At 41.5% G+C, this 21,113-nt stretch overlaps 1 protein-coding gene across 1 annotated transcript in view; it reads left to right on the top strand.

The window, feature by feature from the left end:
* Positions 1 to 21,113, top strand: part of LOC117879737 (DNA repair protein complementing XP-G cells-like) — a 68,361-nt gene that overhangs the window by 18,397 nt on the left and 28,851 nt on the right. The window contains exons 11-17 of the mRNA XM_034775023.1: positions 4,483 to 4,769; positions 14,125 to 14,172; positions 14,919 to 15,016; positions 16,579 to 16,754; positions 19,147 to 19,262; positions 19,344 to 19,436; positions 20,340 to 20,400. Of these exons, the coding sequence (XP_034630914.1) occupies positions 4,483 to 4,769; positions 14,125 to 14,172; positions 14,919 to 15,016; positions 16,579 to 16,754; positions 19,147 to 19,262; positions 19,344 to 19,436; positions 20,340 to 20,400 (879 nt within the window). The remainder of the gene's footprint in view (positions 1 to 4,482; positions 4,770 to 14,124; positions 14,173 to 14,918; positions 15,017 to 16,578; positions 16,755 to 19,146; positions 19,263 to 19,343; positions 19,437 to 20,339; positions 20,401 to 21,113) is intronic.

Below are 21,113 nucleotides of genomic sequence, written 5' to 3'. Positions count from 1 at the left end.
AGCCCGAAGCAAAGGGCAGGGAGTCAAGACATAGGCACAGCCATGTCTTCTCCATGGCACTGACCACGCCAGCACACGCAGCAGACACAGCACCGACCATGCCGCCACCTCCGGTGCCAATCACAAAATCTGCGCCACTGCCATGCTCGTCACCGCCACCTCTGCTGGCACCGACTGATAGTGCTGCGATGGGCCCACTGGCACTTAAAAAATTTAGCCACAAAATAGCTGCACACCTTTCAGCTGCAACTAAGCCCTCAGCACCGCATCCACCAGCACTGCAGCAATTTCCGTATCATTGGTGTCCCAATCAGCACTCCTTGGCGCCAATGGATTGTCCACAACGAGTGTCATTATGCAGCCCACTTCCCCCATGGCACCATCCGTATCCAGTGACAGCGATGATGAGGACCGGGATGGAGTAGTCTTCTCCCCACAACACTCTTCCCTGACTCACCACAGACCTGCTGGGAGTACACTGAGATCTAAAAGCCACCATGGTCAACCACCATATCCATTGTACGGATGACCATGGATGTGTCCCTCCATGGCTTTTCCCATGCAGTGGCTGCCATAGAATCCGTGGGCAGCATACAAAGCCCACTATGCCAGAACCTCATCCCCACCCAGAGGTGAACTTCAGTCTCCTCCATTATCTCCAGTGGCTACAACATCTGTAGCCCCAAAGGAGACTACAGAGGAGCCAGAGGAAGAAACAGGCCCTGAGGCTGTGTCACCAATGCACAACTCTTCTTCTTCCCCAATAAGGCCATCATGCGACCTCCACCTACAACGGCAGAAGACCTCTTTAAAAGAATTGCACTAAGCCAGGACATCCCATTGGAGGAGGTCCAGGAAAACCAACGTAAGCTGCTCAAAATCTCGCAACCTTCCTTTTCCTCAAAAATTGCACTGCCAATAGACGATGCAATTCTGGAACCCGCTGAAATGGTATGGCAGACACCAGCCCTCCCACATGCAAATGAGCTGATAGAAAATACTATGTGCCGGCCAAGGGAATGGACTTTCTCTTTTCCCACCTACTCCAAACAACCCACTCCACCCACGCCAAACAACCTCAGTCCAGATCCACACTTCAGGACAAAGACCACAAGAGACTAGACCTCTTAGGATGAAAGGTCCACATCTCATCCACTTTACAATCCTGGGTCACTAACTACAGTTCCCTTCTGGCGAAATATGATTGACAATTACCGGAAGTTATGTGAGTTTATGACCGACCTTCCTGAAGGTAAAAGAGCACAATTCAAGACATTGCTCACTGAGGGACAACTAGTAGTCAGGACTGCCCTACAAGCTTCCCTGGAGGTTGCCAATATGGCACGTGCCACAGTTATTGTAATGCGCAGAGCATCTTGGCTCTTGTCATCTGGCATCCCAAAAGAGCTGCAAATTTAAGGTGGAAGACCTCCCCTTTGACAAAGATAAATTCTCATCTAAGACCGATGAGGTACTCCACTCTATGAAAGACTCACATGCGACTGGACATCTACACACCACCTACTAAGAGAAAGTGCTACCAGCCTAACCACCATGCCAGAGAGTCACAGTTCAACCGTCCACAGTCCAGACCATATGAGTCTAACAGACAGAGAAATAGATCTCCGAGGCGCCAACCCTCACAACCTCAACAAGCGGCATTACAACCACCACCTAACAAGCAATGGTTTTGAAAGGTTGGTCGAGGGTCTGAATGACCTCCCCCTCACAGCTGTGCCATTTTGCCCATTTAGCCACCGATTGAGATACTTCTACCATGCATGGGAGTGCATCATGCAAGATGGTTGGGTCTTAGAAATCATAAGGTCGGGCTATGCCGTCCTGTTTATTTCTTGTCCCCCTATCCTATCCCCTTCCCTCTTCAGGAACCCTTCTCATGAGCACCTCTTAAGGCAGGAAATAGATCATCTACTTCATCTGGGTTCTGTGGAACCAGTACCTACACAATACAGAGGGAAGGGCTTCTGTTCCCACTATTTTTTGACCCAGAAGAAAAATGGAGGATGGCGACGCATACTAGACTTACAGAAACTCAACAAATTCATACGCTCCCACAAATTCAAGATGTTCACATTAGGTACAATAATCCCAGTGCTGGAACAAGGGGACTGTTTTTCAGCCCAAGACGCGTATTTCCACATTACCATACACCCAGCTCACAGACGATTCCTCCGATTCACAGCTGGACATGACTATTTCCAGTATAGGTTACTCCCCTTTGGACTGTCCATCGGACCCAGGGTGATCAGGAATAGTCAGCATGGATTCACCAAGGGCAAGTCATGCCTGACTAACCTAATTGCCTTCTATGAGGAGATAACTGGGTCTGTGGATGAGGGGAAAGCAGCGGATGTGTTATTCCTTGACTTTAGCAAAGCTTTTGATACAGTCTCCCACAGTATTCTTGTCAGCAAGTTAAAGAAGTATGGGCTGGATGAATGGACTATACGGTGGATAGAAAGCTGGCTAGATCGTCGGGCTCAACAGGTAGTGATCGATGGCTCCATGTCTAGTTGGCAGCAGGTTTCAAGCGGAGTGCCCCAAGGGTTGGTCCTGGGGCTGGTTTTGTTCAGTATCTTCATTAATGATCTGGAGGATGGCGTGGACTGCACTCTCAGCAAGTTTGCAGATGACACTAAACTGGGAGGAGTGGTAGATACGCTGGAGGGTAGGGGATAGGATACAGAGGGACCTAGACAAATTAGAGGATTGGGCCAAAAGAAACCTGATGAGGTTCAACAAGGACAAGTGCAGAGTCCTGCACTTAGGATGGAAGAATCCCATTCACTGTTACAGACTAGGGATCGAATGGCTAGGAAGCAGTTCTGCAGAAAAGGACCTAGGGGTTACAGTGGACTAGAAGCTGGATATGAGTCAACAGTGTGCTCTTGTTGCCAAGAAGGCTAACGGCATTTTGGGCTGTATAAGTAGGGGCATTGCCAGCAGATCGAGGGACGTGATCATTCCCCTCTATTCGACATTGGTGAGGCCTCATCTGGAGTATTGTGTCCAGTTTTGGGCCCCACACTACAAGAAGGATGTGGAAAAATGGAAAGCTTCGAGCAGAGGACAACAAAAATGATTAGGGGGTTGGAGCACATGACTTATGAGGAGAGGCTGAGGAAACTGGGATTGTTTAGTCTGCAGAAGAGAAGAATGAGGGGGGATTTGATAGCTGCTTTCAACTACCTGAAAGGGGTTCCAAAGAGGATGGATCTAGACTGTTCCCAGTGGTACTAGATGACAGAACAGAATTCCTCCCTAAAATAGCTTCAACCTTCCATATCAACCTATTCACCTTCCTATACTCTATCCTAAACCACACAGAAACACACAGGAGGCCATGTCGCATACCCTCGATGTTCGACGAGCTATAGCCTTTTATTTGGACAAAACAAAGTCTTTCTGCAAATCCCCAAGGCTCTTCATCTCAATGACAGAATGATCTAAGGGCTCTGCTATATCCTAACATAGACTATTTAAGTGGATCTCGAGCTGCATTTGCTTATGTTATCAAACATATAAGACAGAACCCCCAATGGGTGTCAGATCCATTGCAGCATCCACACGATCCATGGCAGCATTCATTGCATTTCTAAATAATGTACCCATTTCAGAGATCTGCTACATGGGCCTCAGAACATAAGTTCACTAACCTCTATGCAATTATACAAGCCTCAAGAGCTGATGCCATACTAGGCCTAACAGACCTCTCCTCCACTATGCAAGTAACTTCAGAGTCCCCCTTTGTGGATGCTACTCTACAGTCACTTGAAGTGGAGCACCCACAGGGACAGCACTCGAAGAAGAAGAGAGGGTTACTCATCTTGTGCAATAACTGAGGTTCTCAGAGATGTGTATCCCTGTGGGTGCTCTACTACCTAGTCTCCTCCCCTCTACTTTGGAGTTTGATACAAGGACTCTACAGTAGAGAAGGAACTGAGGGGGTCAGGCCGTGCATGCGCTAAAGGAGACTCCAACGGCGCCGCAAGACAGCTACTGCGCATGCACATTTGTCCAAGCACTGCTACCGAAAATCTCCAATCAACGGCGTCGGGATGTACCCACACCTGAAGTGGAGCACCCACAGGGGCACACATCTCAAAGAACCTCAGTTACTGCACAAGGTGAGTAACCCTCTCTTCTAGGTGCAAGGAAGGGTGCATGGAAGAAAATCTGAAGATGAATAGAAAGAGGACAGAAACACTCTGGTAGTTGTGCATTTTGGGTGGAGAGTGTAAAGGCTAACAAAGGTAGGCAGAAGCTGGATTATGCTGGCTTGTGAATGCTAGATAGGGAAACTTAAGTATTGTGTAGAAGATTAGGAAGGGAACTAGTAAAAGAGTTGAAGAAACTAAACTAAAGCAGTTTGTTAACAAATATTCAAAATATTTTCATAAATAATACTTAAGTACTTTGCTTTGCACACATTTTAACAAAACGCTTTTTACCTTTTGTCAGGTAGGAGGAAACCTGCATTGTATCATTGCTTTTCAGAGACTTAACTGGCAAAGGTTTGGTCCTTGGAACTTCCCATTTGGAAACATTAGACGAGATATACAACCACAAGCACAGGGAATTGCCAAATCTGAAAGCGAAGACAATATCACCAAGAAACAGCATGGACATCTGGGTAGATCTTTCAGTGCTGGTTTCCATCAAGAGCCCATGTGGAAGAAGATGTATAATCTTCATGAGAGGAGGAACAGTGGATATCAGAGTTATACTGATTATGATGGGAATGATAGAAATTAACTTTAGTACAGCACAGCTGATGTACTAAAGTTTTGCTAAGACATAGTAGGAGTTTATTAAGCCTAGAGTACATATGAATAGAAATGGTATAAAATGCAATCTCATAGTTATTTAAATACATACGCCTGTGTGTGGTTGTGATGGGTGACATCAGACGTGTAAACTAACAAATAAGCACAGATTATTGTACTTTGTAATTAGCGTAAATATAATAAGCAAACTGTTACTTCAAATAATTGAACTGCATTTGGGACCGTGAAAACAAAAGAACAAATTGTGTTAAAAGCCATTTATGTAAACAAACAGCATTGAAAAGTATTCAAAGCATGAAACTTTATATCTTATGACTTTCCAAAGTGATTGATTATTCTGCATACTGTATAAGGGTAAAAATGTAGACATTTCCTTCCTTTTTAACATTTTATTTTTATTTTAAATTCAGGAAGGCTGCCATTGTCAATTAGAAATACTGTAATACAAAACTTGTCAAATTTAACTGAGTGGGTGGTCTCAGTCTAATTCCCAGTGGACTAGTGTCCATGTCCCTTAAAATAATTATATTTTGCCAACTGGTACCAATTAGTGCTATTATATCTGAAAAGCCTGAGATGGATTGTACAGGGAAAATGGCATTACTCTGGGTCAGGCTTGAGGCACAACTGTAGGGTGGGCTTGTGCTGTTACCTCTCCTCTGCCTGTTGTGTAGATAAAGTAGTAGACTTCTGACTACAGCACCTTTGTGAGCATTGAATTCGCTTCATTTTCCACAGGCTTCTTAAATAAAAATGAAGTTGAATTTGCTGATGACCAAGCTGAACACACTTTGGCCTGTTGGCTGTTCTTTTCCTTCATTGTGTCTCCAAATTTCTTAGTGTTTTTACTTGTTAATAGTGTCACCCCTCATAGAAAAATTAAGTACCAAAAAATGCTAGCAGTCCTACAGTGTATCTGTCAGCAAACAATTTATATTTTTCATGTTTCCAGGTAAAGCACCTATATTTGGACTAATATAACTTTGTTTGCCCAAAAACATTTTAGCAGTTATAACATTCTATATACAAATGATGTGCTCAAGGATTAATTTTGTTGACATGAACTCTTGTCATGGAATGCAGGGTTTTTTGTGGTTTGCTGCTTTTGTTAACCAAAAAACGGGAGACTTTTAGACAATTTTCTTCATCTAATAAAATTTGTTTTCTACTTTGTCATTTGTTTGTTTTGGGAATGTCCCTATTCGTAGTCTTGAAGAGTTTATCCTCTAACTGAGGGACTATTCCTGCTTCTCTCACTCAGTGGAGTAGCCCCACTGAAGTTTCCTGAATGGCGCCTTTATGACTGAGTCCATAATATGTCTGCTGTTGTATGGATTGTATCTGCTTTTTTTTTAAAGTATCTTTGTTTAAGAAAATCATGTTGTGGGATATATTAAGCGTATGAATTTAAAAGGGCAGCATTTCTTTTCTATAAGAGAAACTAATTTGCAGGGGAAGTAAAGGCAGGTGTGGGAGAAGCAGGACCGTTGATAATGGTGTTATCCCACTGTTTGGACTTAAGATATCCCATTACTGGTCCATTTCTGGTAGGGGACATTGATGCTATTCTCCTTCAGTTATAAGACCATACGAAACTGTTGATAAACTGGGATCTTTTCCATTGTTACATTTTTATTTAGCATGGCTAACATCCATTTTGCTAATCTAGGACTAGAAACGTGCATTATTAATTTTTCCTGTTAATACATATTTCACAGGTGAATGTGATGTCTTAAGAAGCACTGGAGATAGTCCTACTAAATACACTCAATGTTGCAAAACCCAAACCAAGGCTAATACCTCTTTCTCACAAGGAATAAATTCTTGTTCCACTCAATTCAGAACCTTAGAGGCATATGCCAGTGGTCGAAGACCTGTTCCATGGTCTTGACTCAATACAGCACTCATTCCAGTACTGGTAGTAGCCAATTGGAGCATAAAAGGTTGTCCTACTTTTGGGTATGCTAAAGCTGGGGTTTGTGCTAATGCTTTCTTAAGCTGCATAAAAGCTTCCTGCTGTTCTAATCCCCATTCCCACTTATTACCCTTTTGGGCTGGCTTTCTCTGCATAATTCTCTTGAGAAATTTGTCTTGTCATACCCAAAAACTATCTTAAAGTAGATATGCCTCTGGGGGCTGGTAATTTTTGCAATAATTCTACCCATTGTTAATCTGGTGATCGTCCCTTTTGTCCTAACGTTAGCCCTAGGTAGTTTACTTGCTGTTGGCATATTTGAGCTTTTTCTGGACTAACCTTAAACCCTGTTTCCTTTATTTTGTGTAATACGTGATCTAATTCTTTCTAAATTTCTAAATTCTCTTACTTAGTTTTTGTGCTTATAAGGATATCATGTACATATAATATGATGTTCTCTTTATTAGGCATGTTATCCCATATTTGTTCACATCCATATGGCAGATAGCAGAGCTGTTATGGAAACCTTGTGGAGATTGACAAAAATAAAACAGTCTTCCTTGGAATGTAAAGGCAAACTTGTACCAGGAGTCCAGATGCAAAGGAATTGCAAAGAATGCATTGGCTAAATCTGAAACAGTGAACCATCATGCTCCTCCGATCATAGAGGCAGTTACTTTGAGATACTTTGCCACTACTGGAGCTGTCATTGGAGTCACTTTATTAAGAGGCCTAAGATCGATAGATAGTCTCCAAGTTTTACGATCTGCCTTTAAAACTGGCCAAATAGCTGCATTATTGGTATTCTGTTGTTCAACTATTCTATACCTTATTCTAAAAGCCCTTGGATAGTTTTCATTAAACTACGTTCTGCCTCCTTAGAATATTTATACTGTCTTTTGAAGTGGGGGATCTGGTCCAGTGACCAAGACTTCTGCTTCTATTTTTCCACATTCTGCCTTACTGGTTGCCCAGACTTCCTTATACTTTTGTGCTATTTCCAGAACCTCTGTTGGCCAATAAGCCCATTTTATTTCTTCTGCTGCTTTGATAGCAGCTAACCTATATCCTGCCTCAATAACAATTGGTAGATCTATTGTTCTGGCCTTATTGATGGTATTTCCCATAATACTTTATTTACCAAATCTACTGTTACCCCAAGCTTACCTAATACATCAACACCAATTATTCCATCACCATCTAAATTCATCATACCAAAGTGTTCTTTACCTTTTTCTTCCTCCCTAATTGAAAATGAACTGGAGCACTAAATGGTACTCTACTCATTGCTTCATTAAATCCTTGCAGCTTCCTGACTATTACAGGAGGTCCAAATAAATTCTTATCCTTTGTACTAACTGAAGAAAATGTGTCACCTGTGTCTATTAACATATTTTGTCTGAATGCTCCCCTATTGAACTCCATATACACAGTGGGTCTCCCCCAGTCATCCGCTTGTAGATGTGCCACTACATTAGCATGATGTTCTTTTTCCAATATTGGGGAGATGGGGGGCGCTCAGCCTTCCTAAGCTTGATTTGGAGGGTGAGGTGGAGCCGTCAGCATGCTCCTTTTATGATTCACCAATCTTCAAAGTAGTTCTTTTGTAGGAAGCCCATGAATTTGTTTTTAGAGTCATACTGCAGCAGTTCTCCACGTAACCAATTTCTTCCTAGATCACCTTTTCTTGATTCATGAGGAACGAACTTTCTGTTCCTATTCTCTTTCTTTCTCTATTTTGCTGACTTTGATTTCCTTGTCCTCTGGGGCCATTGTTATAGAAAGTTATTACTGATACTTTCTCAGGTTTTCTTTTCTGAAGTAATTTCGGAGGTGGCATTGTCTCACGCTGTATTTCATATAGTCTTTTCACTTTATCTTCTATAATGTGGAGGGGGGTATGTGCAGGATTATCAGAGATCATCACCATTCTGATCATTAGATCAAATCCTAGTATTAACGCTCTTTTATACTGTGGTGAATCATATATCAATTGATATCCTAATGGGATGATTCCTGCATGTTTGTATAACAAATTCTTTCTAGCTATGTATGGTTCAGGTCTTTCCTTTGATGGCTGCTTTTCCTGATGAAACCATGCCACTGGATGTTCTCCAGGAAAGAAAAACTTCAAGATTTCTTTACCTATTGTATCAGTATCACCTTCTCCTCCTCCCTGGATATCATAAGGAAGCCCAGCAAATTCATCTGAATTTATGCACTCTTTTATTAACGCATAGAAATCATTTCCTGTTAATCCAGGTATCCCTGTTGTCTTAGCTAGTCATCTGATCACTGTGTTCCTGTTCAAAGGACCCATGGATTTTCCTAGAGCTCTAATTTGCTCAGGGGCTGTCAAGGCTATATCCCCACTTTGAACTTTAGGGTACAAATGTAGGGGCCTGCATGAAAACTTCTAAGCTTAACTACCAGCTTAGCTCTGGTCCCGCTGCCACCATTCCCTCCCTGAGAAGCCTTGAGAAACCTTTCACCAATTCCCTGGTGAATACAGATCCAAACCCCTTGGATCTTAAAACAAGGAAAAATTAACCATTCCCCTCCTTCCTCCCACCAACTTCTGGTGAATACAGTTCCAACCCCCCTGGAATCTAAAACAAGAAGAAATCAATCAGGTTCTTAAAAAAAAAAAGGCTTTTAATTTAAAAAAAAAGGTAAAAATCATCTCTGTAAAATCAGTATGGAAATTAACCTTACAGGGTAATCAAACTTAAAGAGCTCAGAGGACTCCCCTCTAGTCTTAGGTTCAAAGTACAGCAAACAAAAATAAACCCTCTAGTAAAAGGTACATTTACAAGTTAAAAAAACAAACAAACAAACAAAAAAAACCTAACACGCCTTGCCTGGCTGTTTACTTACAGGTTTAAAATAAAAAAACTTGTTTAAAAAAATGTAAAAAACCTAAATTAATGTCTGGTCCCTCTCAGTCCCGAGAGCAAACACACAACCAAAACAAAAAACACAAACAAAAGCCTTCCCTTCCCCCCCCCCACCCAAAAAAAATTTAAAAGTATTTTGTCCCCTTATTGGTCCTTTAGGTCAAATGCCAGCCAGGTTACCTGAGCTTTTTAACCCTTTACAGGGAAAAAAATTTTGGAGTCTCTGGCCAGGAGAAATTTTATAGTACTGTACACAGAACAGCTGTTACCCTTCCCTTTATAGTTATAACAGGGGCATAGAGTCTTTCCTCTACCCTCTCTTCTGTACCCCCTCTGTTTCCATTGGTAGTAGTTTTGGTTACTGTGGAGGTAATAATTGGAGCTATGGGAGGTGGCCTTTGATATTCTTCTGGCTCTTCCCTCGGTGGACTAAAATTCTGGAATGGACTCTGGGATTATCATCATAGCAAGGAGAACCATGTCTTCTTCATCTGATTTCACCACTCTAGGGACTTTATTGCTGTTATGGCTCCTCTGCTGGCTTTCAATTCTTCCTTTAGTGGATGAATGTGTCTTCTGCAGGCTACATGATTTATTCTTTTTTCCTCTTTTGCAGCTGAAATGACCAACTTCATAGCAGCTTGTCTATCTATTGCTTTTTGTTTCCAATAGGGAGTGCTATACCTTTAACATCCAGATAGGTAAACTAGCACGAGCCAACCCAGGGACGCCAATTTGTTACCCTGCTATTTGGACTTAAGGTATCCCAGTACTGGCTTGTCTATCCAAATGGGGAAGAAAAGTGGTGATCTGCCCTAAAAGAATTGCCAGAGTATTACCAGGGGGTTTGTCTCTGACCCGCAGAGGACTCCCCAGAGCAGGCTACTTCTGCTAACTCTTGAAAGGACATAGATACAGCCCTCTGATCAAGAACAGACATACAAGTAGTAATACTTCGAAAACAAAATCTTATTTATTGAGGGGAAAAATTAGGTGATTACAGTATATTCAGTAACACAGGAAAGAAAAAAAAAGAAATTGCAATGTATAATAGGTAAAGCAAGAAAGGAAAAAATTACAATGTATAAGTAATAAGGCACAATTAGATTACTGTTCAAAATCATATATTTAAGTGGTACAAGAGACTATATAGACTATGAGACAAATACAATAGTGCAAGTTGGTACACACTGAACTTTTAATATATATGCATAAGGTCTCCAATATAACAACATTGGACTTATTACAATGTAACAAACAAATACCCAATGCATATGCATAAAATAGCACTACAACATAACATTAAAGAAACATTGAACAATTAACAATTACCATTCTACAAGCAGGGGCCTGCTGCTCACAGGATGGGGTGAGGTTGGTCACTCTCAGAAGCAGGCATCCAGCTTTATTGACAGCAGCTGCACAGAAGGGTGGCACAGAAGTTGGGGATCCAGGCGGAGGTAGTGATGGAGGACGCTGATTCCATGGTCGACATCCTCGCCCCCTTGGGTCCCTCCCACGTTGCTCTGTCACTAATTAAAACAAGTAGTGAGGTCACTAAGACCTTGTGGCAGACCCCTGTGCTCTTTGCCTCCAACTGCAAAGAGGAATGAGTGCAGGTCTCACTTTGTCCCCTCAAAGGGCTATGAGCACCTATACACCCACCCTCCACCAGACTCTCTGGTAGTGGATGCTGCCAACCAGTAGGAGCGCCAAGGCTACCAGGGCCCTTCCCCAAAAACCCAAGAGGCAGAAAAATTAGATCTGTTTGACAGGAAGGCTTACTCGATGGGGAGAGGGGAGGTTGCAGCTCCATATATCTAACCAACAGGCCATCCTCAGTAGATATAACTACAGCTCCTGTGGAGCGATGGCCAAATTCACAGAGCTGCACGGTTCTACCATCTGCAGAACAGTCAGAATGGTTCCCGGTGGAGTAACAGAAACACCAGGAAGAAGCCCCACCCTTCCTCTGGCCAGGCTGAAGCTGCCTTCCAGCCAGGAGCAGGCCTTTTGAAGGCACGCCTGGGGGTGTAAAGAATGGGGCCCCTTAGTTAAATTGTGCATGCTTCGGATGCATCCATGTAGGGTGTATGTATGTAATTAATAAGAGTTATGTATAAGTTCTTGTTATGTAATGGTTGTCATATGTTTATGGGTCCTGAGATTGTCCATGAACATAGGTTTTGTGAAGTTTAGGTTCCCTCCATTAAGTATCACATTGACTTGCAAGTGCTCAGCATCTATCAGGATTTGGCCTTTAGTGCACAGGGCACATTTTATTTAAGTTTCTCTTGACAGTAGAAACACCTACAACACATGGTTTGCGACAAAATAATCACAAATTACGAGCCACATTCTGACATGCCTTTATCTATTTGGCAGTGTTGTGAGTTCTCCATTTTATCTGAAGACTTGCCATATTTGTTGTTTTTATTAATCCCCCTAACTTGGAGTCAAGTAACATGAGAATCTCAGGTTGCAATTAAAAAGAAAAGGGGGAGAGGGCAAGGTCCCAATCTTGAAACTGCTTCTGCACGTGCTTGACTTTACTGCTGTGAGCGGCACTGACGGGCAGTCCCATTGACTTCAAGCAAATGTAAAGTTACGCAGGTACGTAAGTGTGCGTAGGCAGAATCGGGACTTAAGTTTCTAGCCCTTGGCGTGGCACAGAAAAGCTTCAGCGCATGGCCCACGCCCGAACCCCCGGCTCCCCGCCCCGAGCGGGAGAAAAGGGCGCCTGAAAGAGCCGCCTTCCAACGGGGATAAAATGGGGGATGCGCGCGCAGTTAGTTTCAGTTGAGAGCGAACTACAACTCCCAGCATGCCCCGAGCCCGCGCATGCTCCCTACAGCGATCGGCGGGCGAGGCTGGGCTGCTGTGGGGCCGGGGCTCGGCCAGTTCCGCGGCGGAGAAGGAACCGGCTCGGCGGGAACCGGCCCGGCCCGGCGCTGCAGGGTGGGGCGCGTAGGCCGGTGTGCGCCGCGTCGCGCCGCGGGGGGAGGGCTCGGAACCGACCCTCCCTACGGCCAGGCCAGGCCGCGGCGGCCGCTCCCCCTGCTGGGGGCAGAGCCGGGCCCGGGGGCGGCCGCGAGACTAGAGTAGCTGGAGAGTAGCCTCCCGTCAGTCGCTGTGGCAGAGCCGGGCTCCCCGCTGGCAGCCTGTGCCTGGCACCTGCCCGTCCCTGCCCCCCGCGGGGGGCTCGTGCAGCCCTGAAATATAAAAAAAACCCTTTTTATTACAGAGATTTGTCCTGCTGTCTTCTGAAAGGCAAACGGCCCTGCCCGCCAGCAACATGGGTGGGTTTACAGAGGTGCGTTTTCATTCCTCGCTGCAAGTTCATTTCCTGAACTCAGGGAGTTTTACTTTTGCTGGAATAACCCTTATTTTGTTTCCCTATTTGAAGGGAAACGAAGTTGAAGTAAACTATTTGAAGGGATAAATATGATCTGTACAGTATCAATTAGACTTTCCAGGGCCGGTGGGTTTTTGTTGTTGCACCTCTTGTTATCTTTAAAAAGACTAAAAGGAAATGGTCAGGTCAGATTTAGCTCAAATTCGGGTTTTATAAATAAACAACCGTACAAAAAAGATCAAAAGATCGTGGGTGGGAGGAGGAGATCAGAGAACTTTGATCAAATAAATACTCCACCAAACATTGCAGTGTTTTGCTGATGCTCTGTTAAAGTGGAGAACCAGCGTTCACCTTTCTTTTTTCTTTTCTCTTTTCTATTTCAAGTTGGCCAAAACGTTGCATGTTTTTCTCTTTAGTGCAGACTTTACAACAATGATTCATGTTTTGTCATGGCCAACAGAGGAAGGATGGTCCAGTGTTCAAACCATTTGTCACTAGCCTAGGATTTAGGAACCCTGGGTTCAAGTCCTTCTTCTGCCACAGACTTACTGTGTGACCTAGGGCAAATCATTTGGTCTCTTTGAAGGAAAATAGTACTTCCCTATATCTCAGAGTTTTTTTTAAATAGATTAAAAAGATTGTGAGGTGCTAGATGCTATAGTAGTGGCTCCATATAAGTATCTAACAGATGAGTGTATTATGCTTTATTTGGGGCTGTATCTTAACTCCATTGGGAAATTGCATCTGGTACAATTTACCGCAGTTTACATGTATTTCACAGTGAGCTGCTGCCAGTGCTTTGAGATCTGCACTGCCTGCTTATGGCCTGCACTTTTTCTGCTGTGAGAGATCACCTCTCACCTTGTGCAATACTCCTGTAGTTGAGAACTGGAAGTACTGGAGGTGGAGCGCCCTTGCTATATATAAAAGACAGGGCTATGAAGTGTCATGTATTTTGTGTTGCAGTCATTTTTTGACAGCCATGTCGTGCATTCTCACATCTTATCTGAAATGTCATTTGTCTAGGTGAGCTGTGTGAAGGCAACAGGCATTCGACTGCAGTTTTGTATTTTGGCCACTAGACTGCCTGTGGACTAGTCACTAGGCAGTTAATTGCCGCCTTTTTTGCTGTTCCTTCTGTTTCACCAGGGCCAGGAATGAGCAGCTGGAGGAGGAAGTGCAACATCAGCAGATAAGGTGAGGCCTAATACTGGCCCCTAGCTTCCCAGGGTTTCCCACACCAGGCTCCCACCTAGCTACAGTATCCCTTGCTCCCCATGACCATGAACACGCTTGGTCCCCAAATCCCCAGTATCATTTGTTTTTCAGCATCCCCAACATCCACCCACCTAGCTTCCTACTTAGATTCCTCCATTGGTACCCAGCTATCCACCAGCCCCCCTCAAGTGAGCATCCTCACCAGCCAGAACTGCCAAGTTTTGTTCAGCTCCATGCCTCACTTCCAACGCTGCTCAGGGCAGTATTGAACATACCCTCAAGATTATGGTTTTATGCTAATAATTTGTATATACATTAGAACCTCAGAGTTATGAACACCTCGGGAATGGAGGTTGTTCGTAACTCTGAAATGTTCATAACTCTGAACAAAACTTTGATCTTTCAAAAGGTTACAACTGAACATTGACTTAATACTGCTTTGAAACTTTACTGTGCAAAAGAAAAATGCTGCTTTTAACCATTTTAATTTAAATGAAACAAGCACAAAAACAGTTTCTTTAACTTGTCAAAACTTTTTAACTTTATTTTTGTAGTAGTTTACATTTAACACAGTACGGTACAGCAGGGTCTTCTAAACACACTTTTTGCTGTTTATAAAAGTTGTATTAATAACAAACCTTTTGTTTTCATAAACAAGGTTCTTTGCACCATAAAGTAAATATTTACAACTTTTCCTCATAGATTATTTTTCATCAAAGTAAGTAAGGAAGAACAATGGGAGTTCAAGGACTTTGGAAACTGCTTGAATGCTCTGGAAGACCTATAAACCCAGAAACTTTGGAAGGAAAAATTCTTGCTGTTGGTATCCTTAAAACCTCGAGTTGACCTACTGTTGCTGAAACATGCTGGTCCATCTGTCCCATTGTGAAAAGATTCAGAAATATCCTGAATTGACCTTACCAAAACGATCAGCTAGGACTAGGCATGGTATAGGTATAGACCCTGTGAGTTTGACAAATAAAATCTTATGATTGGAAAGATCAAGTGGCAAGGAGTGCTTTAACCAGTTTGCTCTTTATATCTTACGCACAAATATAGAAGGAAATATTCCAGTAAAGGGTGTGCAAAGCTGAAAGGGACTGAATTAATTGTGTATGTAGGGTTTCGCCTTTGGCTCATGCCAAAAGAGGATGAGGTGGAATACTGCATCTGATTGACCCTAGCTCTGTTCCTGAAGTTTTTCTACACATTAAAGTGCAGTCTGTTAATAAAAGGCTTTTCAGTGTTATCAAAGACACATTCTAAGTCTCTATATTAAAGTCATGGTTCAGACTGAAATGAGTTACACTGCAGTTTAGCCAAATGGTGCAGAGAGGAATTTCAAAACCCTGCATTAGCTCAGGAAGAGACATAGGCTAGGTTTTTTTTTTTTTTTTTTTTTTAAAAAAAACAAAAACAAAACTCATTTATAACATGACATGGTCTGGCCTACCTGGCTGGCCAAACCGGTATAACTTAGTTTGGATATGGCTGAGTTTTTAAAAAAATAAATAGATAAATGCTATATAAACCACTTATGCCACACTCATCATCTGAGCATCAGCGCATGGTCGCAAAGCATATTTGTTTCAGCACTCTAAATGGGGCCAAAGAGATTCTATAACAGTTTTGCTTAGGACAGATATGCTGGCTGAAAATTTATCAGAGCATGCATAGGACACCTCTTTAGAAAATGAATGTATTTTTTTTTTTTTTTTTTTTTGGGAACAAAAATGAACCCTTGCCAAAATTCGGTGTATTTTATTTTTATTATCCTATAGTGGTAGTTTCAATGCCTTATAATCTTCGTTATCTTCATGGTTTGACTTCAAGGATTACTAGTAAAAATGTAGGAATCAAGGGATGATAAATAAGAACAAACAATAATTAAACTTGTGCCTTTATTGTTCTAGATTCCTTACACAAACAAATGACAGGTTATAGGAGTCTGTATTTCATAAGCTCATCTGATGTCTGCAGTACTGACAGTCATTTGAACTAGAATACAAAAAAGGGGAAACTAATGCCTATCTTCTGGGTTAGGAAAAATCAGTTCAAATCACCTTCTTAACATGGATGAAAACTGGGAAGCTATTACATTTCATTCACTTACAGAAGCAATGAGGGTTGTTGTATTGATTGCAGAGTGGCTCCATTGCTGCTCTTTGGCTTGGGGATGGTGTTAGGAATTCTTTCCTCTCCCGTTTTCACTATTCATTGGAGGATCAACTGGCTTCTTGTATACAAACCTAGCTACTTGGGCTTGGAACAGTAGACAAGATTTAGACTTAAATAAATTTAATATAGCTTGTTCATTGCATGGTTAATATTATGAAATGTGCTTGTAAGACTAGACATTTTTTTTTCTCTTAACTGCCCTTCAAGATATTAGCATTTGGTTGAATCAAGCGGTAAAAGGAGCAAGGGACCGTTATGGTAACACCATACAAAATGCTCACCTACTCACTTTGTTCCATCGACTCTGCAAGTTGTTATTTTTTCGAATCCGGCCTGTCTTCGTTTTTGATGGAGAGGCACCACTACTGAAGAGGCAAACTTTGGTTCGTATTTTTTTTTTGAGTAATTTTATGTTATGTTCCTTCTGGTGCTAAATAAGATGGAGATTTATCAATAGGAAAGTTTATAGAGTAGGTGCCCAGTCCTGCATCTTTGTAGTGAATGGCAATTCTGCCACTAATGTCAGTAAGAGCAGGAATGAGCCTTAAATCAGCAACAGTAAGTGCAGAAACAAAGGCTCCTCTTATACATTGTTTCTGCATGAAAATATGCATAATTCTAGTCTAAAGATCAGATTATAATGTTTAATTACTGTGCTCATGCAAGTGAATTGATATATTTAAACCAATCTCAAAAATTCTAGTTTCTTATTTGACTGGGCATGTGTATCTTTAAATGAGTGAGTAAAATCTATAATTACCACAATGATTTTTGATGATAAACTAAATGGTGAGCAAGTAGATTTTGTGCCTGGGTTGGTAAGTTTGATACATTTTCATCTCAAGTTTATAAAGATAATTTACATGGTGAATCACTGCTGTGGTTTGTTGTATAGAAGTGTGCAGAAATCTCATTAAGTTTACATAAGAACATAACATAAGAACGGCCGTACTGGGTCAGACGAAAGGTCCATCTAGCCCAGTATCCTGTAGAGGGGGTTGTCAGCACAGAATCAGTTGCAGGACTGAACCCTAAATTAAGACAAGACACAAGAAGTCTGTGAAAAGAGGAAGTAGGAGAGGAAGAATGAAGATAGCAGTAGTAGGGAAGTGTGCAGACTCTGTGCAGTTTACAAGGTTAGTTAAAAAAATTCAGACATTGAGCATGACAGGAATCCACCATTCTTCTCAATTGTTTAAGTGAAGTACACTATGTATTAGAAGTCAGTTATAATTTCACAAGTACCTATATAATGAACCTGGGCTAACCCAGTTTAGTAGTAGATGACTTTCATTTCATAATCCTTTCCTGTTTTAATACCTTTGCAATTATGGAAAAAAAAAAAAAAAGCCCTATAAAGATTGGAACTTATTTGTGATTGGGGTGAGGAATTATTTTACTCATTCCAGCACATCTCTCGCAGGGAACAATGCTTGCCATGTCCTGCAATGTTTCTTCTTCTTCTTCTTCTACTCTGCTTTGGTTAGGCCTCAGCTGGAGTATTGTGTCCAGTTCTGGGCACCACATTTCAAAAAAGATGTGGAGAAATTGGAGAGGGTCCAGAGAAGAGCAACAAGAATGATTAAAGGTCTTGAGAACATGACCTATGAAGGAAGGCTGAAAGAATTGGGTTTGTTTAGTTTGGAAAAAAAGACGACTGAGAGGGGACGTGATAGCAGTTTTCAGGTATCTAAAAGGGTGTCATAAGGAGGAGGGAGAAAACTTGTTCACCTTCGCCTCTAAGGATAGAACAAGAAGCAATGGGCTTAAACTGCAGCAAGGGAGGTTTAGGTTGGACATTAGGAAAAAGTTCCTAACTGTCAGGGTGGTTCAACACTGGAATAAATTGCCTAGGGAGGGTGTGGAATCTCCATCTCTGGAGGTATTTAAGAGTAGGTTAGATAAATGTCTATCAGGGATGGTCTAGACAGTATTTGGTCCTGCCATGCGGGCAGGGGACTGGACTCGATGACCTCTCGAGGTCCCTTCCAGTTCTTGAATCTATAAGTGTAGCTTGGTGGTTTGAGCATTGGCCTGCTAAACCCAGGGTTGTGAGTTCAGCCCTTGAGGGGGCCACTGAAGAATATGGGGCAAAAGCAGTACTTAGTCCTGCTAGTGAAGGAAGGGGGCTGGATTCAATGACCTTTCAGGGTCCTTTTCAGTTCTATGAGATAGGTATATCTCCATATTATTAGAAAACTGGATCATTCATCTGTTCTATTTTTTATAAAATGATTAGTACTAAAGTTAATTATTTTTCAAAGAACTTGTATTTAATTCTGATTAATTTAAACAAGGAAATGTGATACTATTATGTGATTTGCCTCTCCTCTTTTTCTTAGAAAGCAGGAAATCTTAAAAAAACAAAAACAAAACAAAAACACCTTTTCAAAACCCAGGAAAAACCCTGCTGAGATGCTTTAGGTTCCAGATAGATGTATATGATCATAGCAGATTTGTGATAACCATGAGGGAGGAGGAAAAGTCTAGCAGCTTCCAAGATACCAATTTTAAAACAGGAAGTTAATGAGAAAAGATTGCAGGATTGGGCTCTTTTATAGATAATGATCTAGTTTCTGATATTTATGCAGGCATAATATGGAAAGCTCATGTCCATTAATATGAGAACCATTCTTTTTTTATATAAAAAAAAATCTGTTACTACAGTGTCTCAATTTACAGCTTATTATAAGAGTAATTCATTTGAAAAATATCTTCCGTTAACAAGAAATATCCTTTTAGTGAAATCTGATGTTACTCATTTCATGTTTGCAGGCTAAACGAAGACAAAGAAAAGAATTGGCAGTCAGTGACTCTAAGAAAACTACCGAAAAACTCTTGAAAACTTTCCTGAAAAGACAGGCTATCAAAACGGCTTTAACAGGCAAAAGGCAAGGGCAAAAGTATTATTTTCCTCTTGTTTGTGGCAGTTTTTGCTTAGATATTAATAACCCTTTCCATTTTTTCTTAAGCAATGAAGCACTGCCCAGCATTTCACAAGTTCGAAGAGAAGAAATTGATGATATGTATGTATTGTCTTCTTTACAAGAGGAAGAAAAAAAGAGGTAAGCAATGCTAAGACAAGTAGCTCAGTCTGAGATGTTAAAATCCATACTGAAAGTTTTTAATGCTGTTTTTGAGATTGTTGATAAATCTACTTTGTCCTAGAGTATTCCTCCATGGGATGCAAACTGTATTTACTTGCTGCTATTTATTTAAAGTTAACTTTGTTTTCATGAAAGAGGCGGGGTTGATAGCCCTGGAGCTGGAAGCCCTCTGTTGTATCTATATGGAAGTGACTGGTAGAGCAAGCTTTCCTGCACCAACCTGTACATGTGCCTCCACCCTGATCTTAAGTGACTTTTGAAGATGAGAGGGCTAGATCAGTTTCAGGGCCTATTCAGTTGGCCTCTTTTCTGATCAGAGTAACCAGCAGGGGTACCTTTTATGTTGTTAGTTTTTTAATGTAGCTATTTCTGTGCTAAGAATCAGAATGAGGCCTCCAAATAACTGTCACAACTGACCTGGTTCAGACTTGACTGAGTATCTCGTTACCCAGTAGTGGTGATTTAAGGCTTCGATTTTTGTCATGGTTATTTCTAGTAAAAGTCATGGACAGGTCATGGCGTCTGGGCAGCTTGGGGGGTCCTGCTGCTGGCGGTGGCTGGTCTGCTGTGGTGCCCCAATGTCATGGAGGTCTCTGGAAGTCACGGATTCTGTGACCTCTGTGACAGTCATGACTTTAGTGATGATCGTTGTATCCCATCCAGTTCCTCTCCATCTTTTCTGCTAGCTTGTATCTTTTTTTAATTATACATTACAGATTAGTTAGTTTCTTAGTTTTCCTGTTCATAAACAAGCAGTAAGTTAATTCTATTTTGCTTATTATAAAAAACTTCATTGGTACATTTGTTTAAAAAATCTTACGGCTTCCTTTTTGTCCACCTTGATTACTTTTGTAATTTTAGTTCAGAAGACGAGGACGAAAAAGAGTGGGAAGAGAGAATGAGCCAAAAAAAAATATTGCAGGTAACTGAAAAATTTCACAATTACGAAGATATTCAAATACAATCACTCACTTCAAATGGATAATATTAACAAGAAGAACCAACAAATATACTGGTTGGGGTGTGTAGATGTACCACACTTAATTCCTGGTGTCAAAATAGGATTGCCTGTCTAAGGACCAATAACTTCTAAAATGTCTGATATTTTGCTAATCTCAAAAAATAGAAATTAGTGCTGTCTCCTGGTGGAGAGCTGGAGACTCAATTTTCCAGTGTTTTGTAGTATTTCTTTCTAAGGTGGTGATTCATGAAATATTGGACCATTTAGAGGAAAAAATACAGTTTTTGTTACTGTAGTTTAACTATGTAAAACATCACAGAAGACGTAGAAGAAATTAATATATGCACCTTTTCAGTCGTTCTTTCTCTCAATAAAGTATGAGAGGATGTTGGGAGTCCCTCCTGTCAAAATTCACAATTTATTCATTTCAAAAACTTGAACTCAATTGGGCCTTTTCTTTTATCATTATGTCCCTTTGTTTGTCTCTGCTCCTCCCTTTGGCTCTCATTCCAACTTTTGTCTTGTCCCTGCAACAAATGCTATCCCTACAACTGGAACTCTTTCAGCATGCTCACTCTCTTCAAGCATTTCTTCTTCCCTTCTTCACTTCATTGAATAATTTTAAACCCTCACTTTTTTGCTCTGTTTTGTCTATCTGGGTGTGCTAGTCTTGT

This window comes from Trachemys scripta, chromosome 1, assembly GCF_013100865.1.
Source record: "Trachemys scripta elegans isolate TJP31775 chromosome 1, CAS_Tse_1.0, whole genome shotgun sequence".
Taxonomy (NCBI): Eukaryota; Metazoa; Chordata; order Testudines; family Emydidae; genus Trachemys; species Trachemys scripta.
The sequence above is the reverse complement of the archived record's forward strand: the minus strand, read 5'-3'. Positions and strand labels throughout refer to the sequence as shown.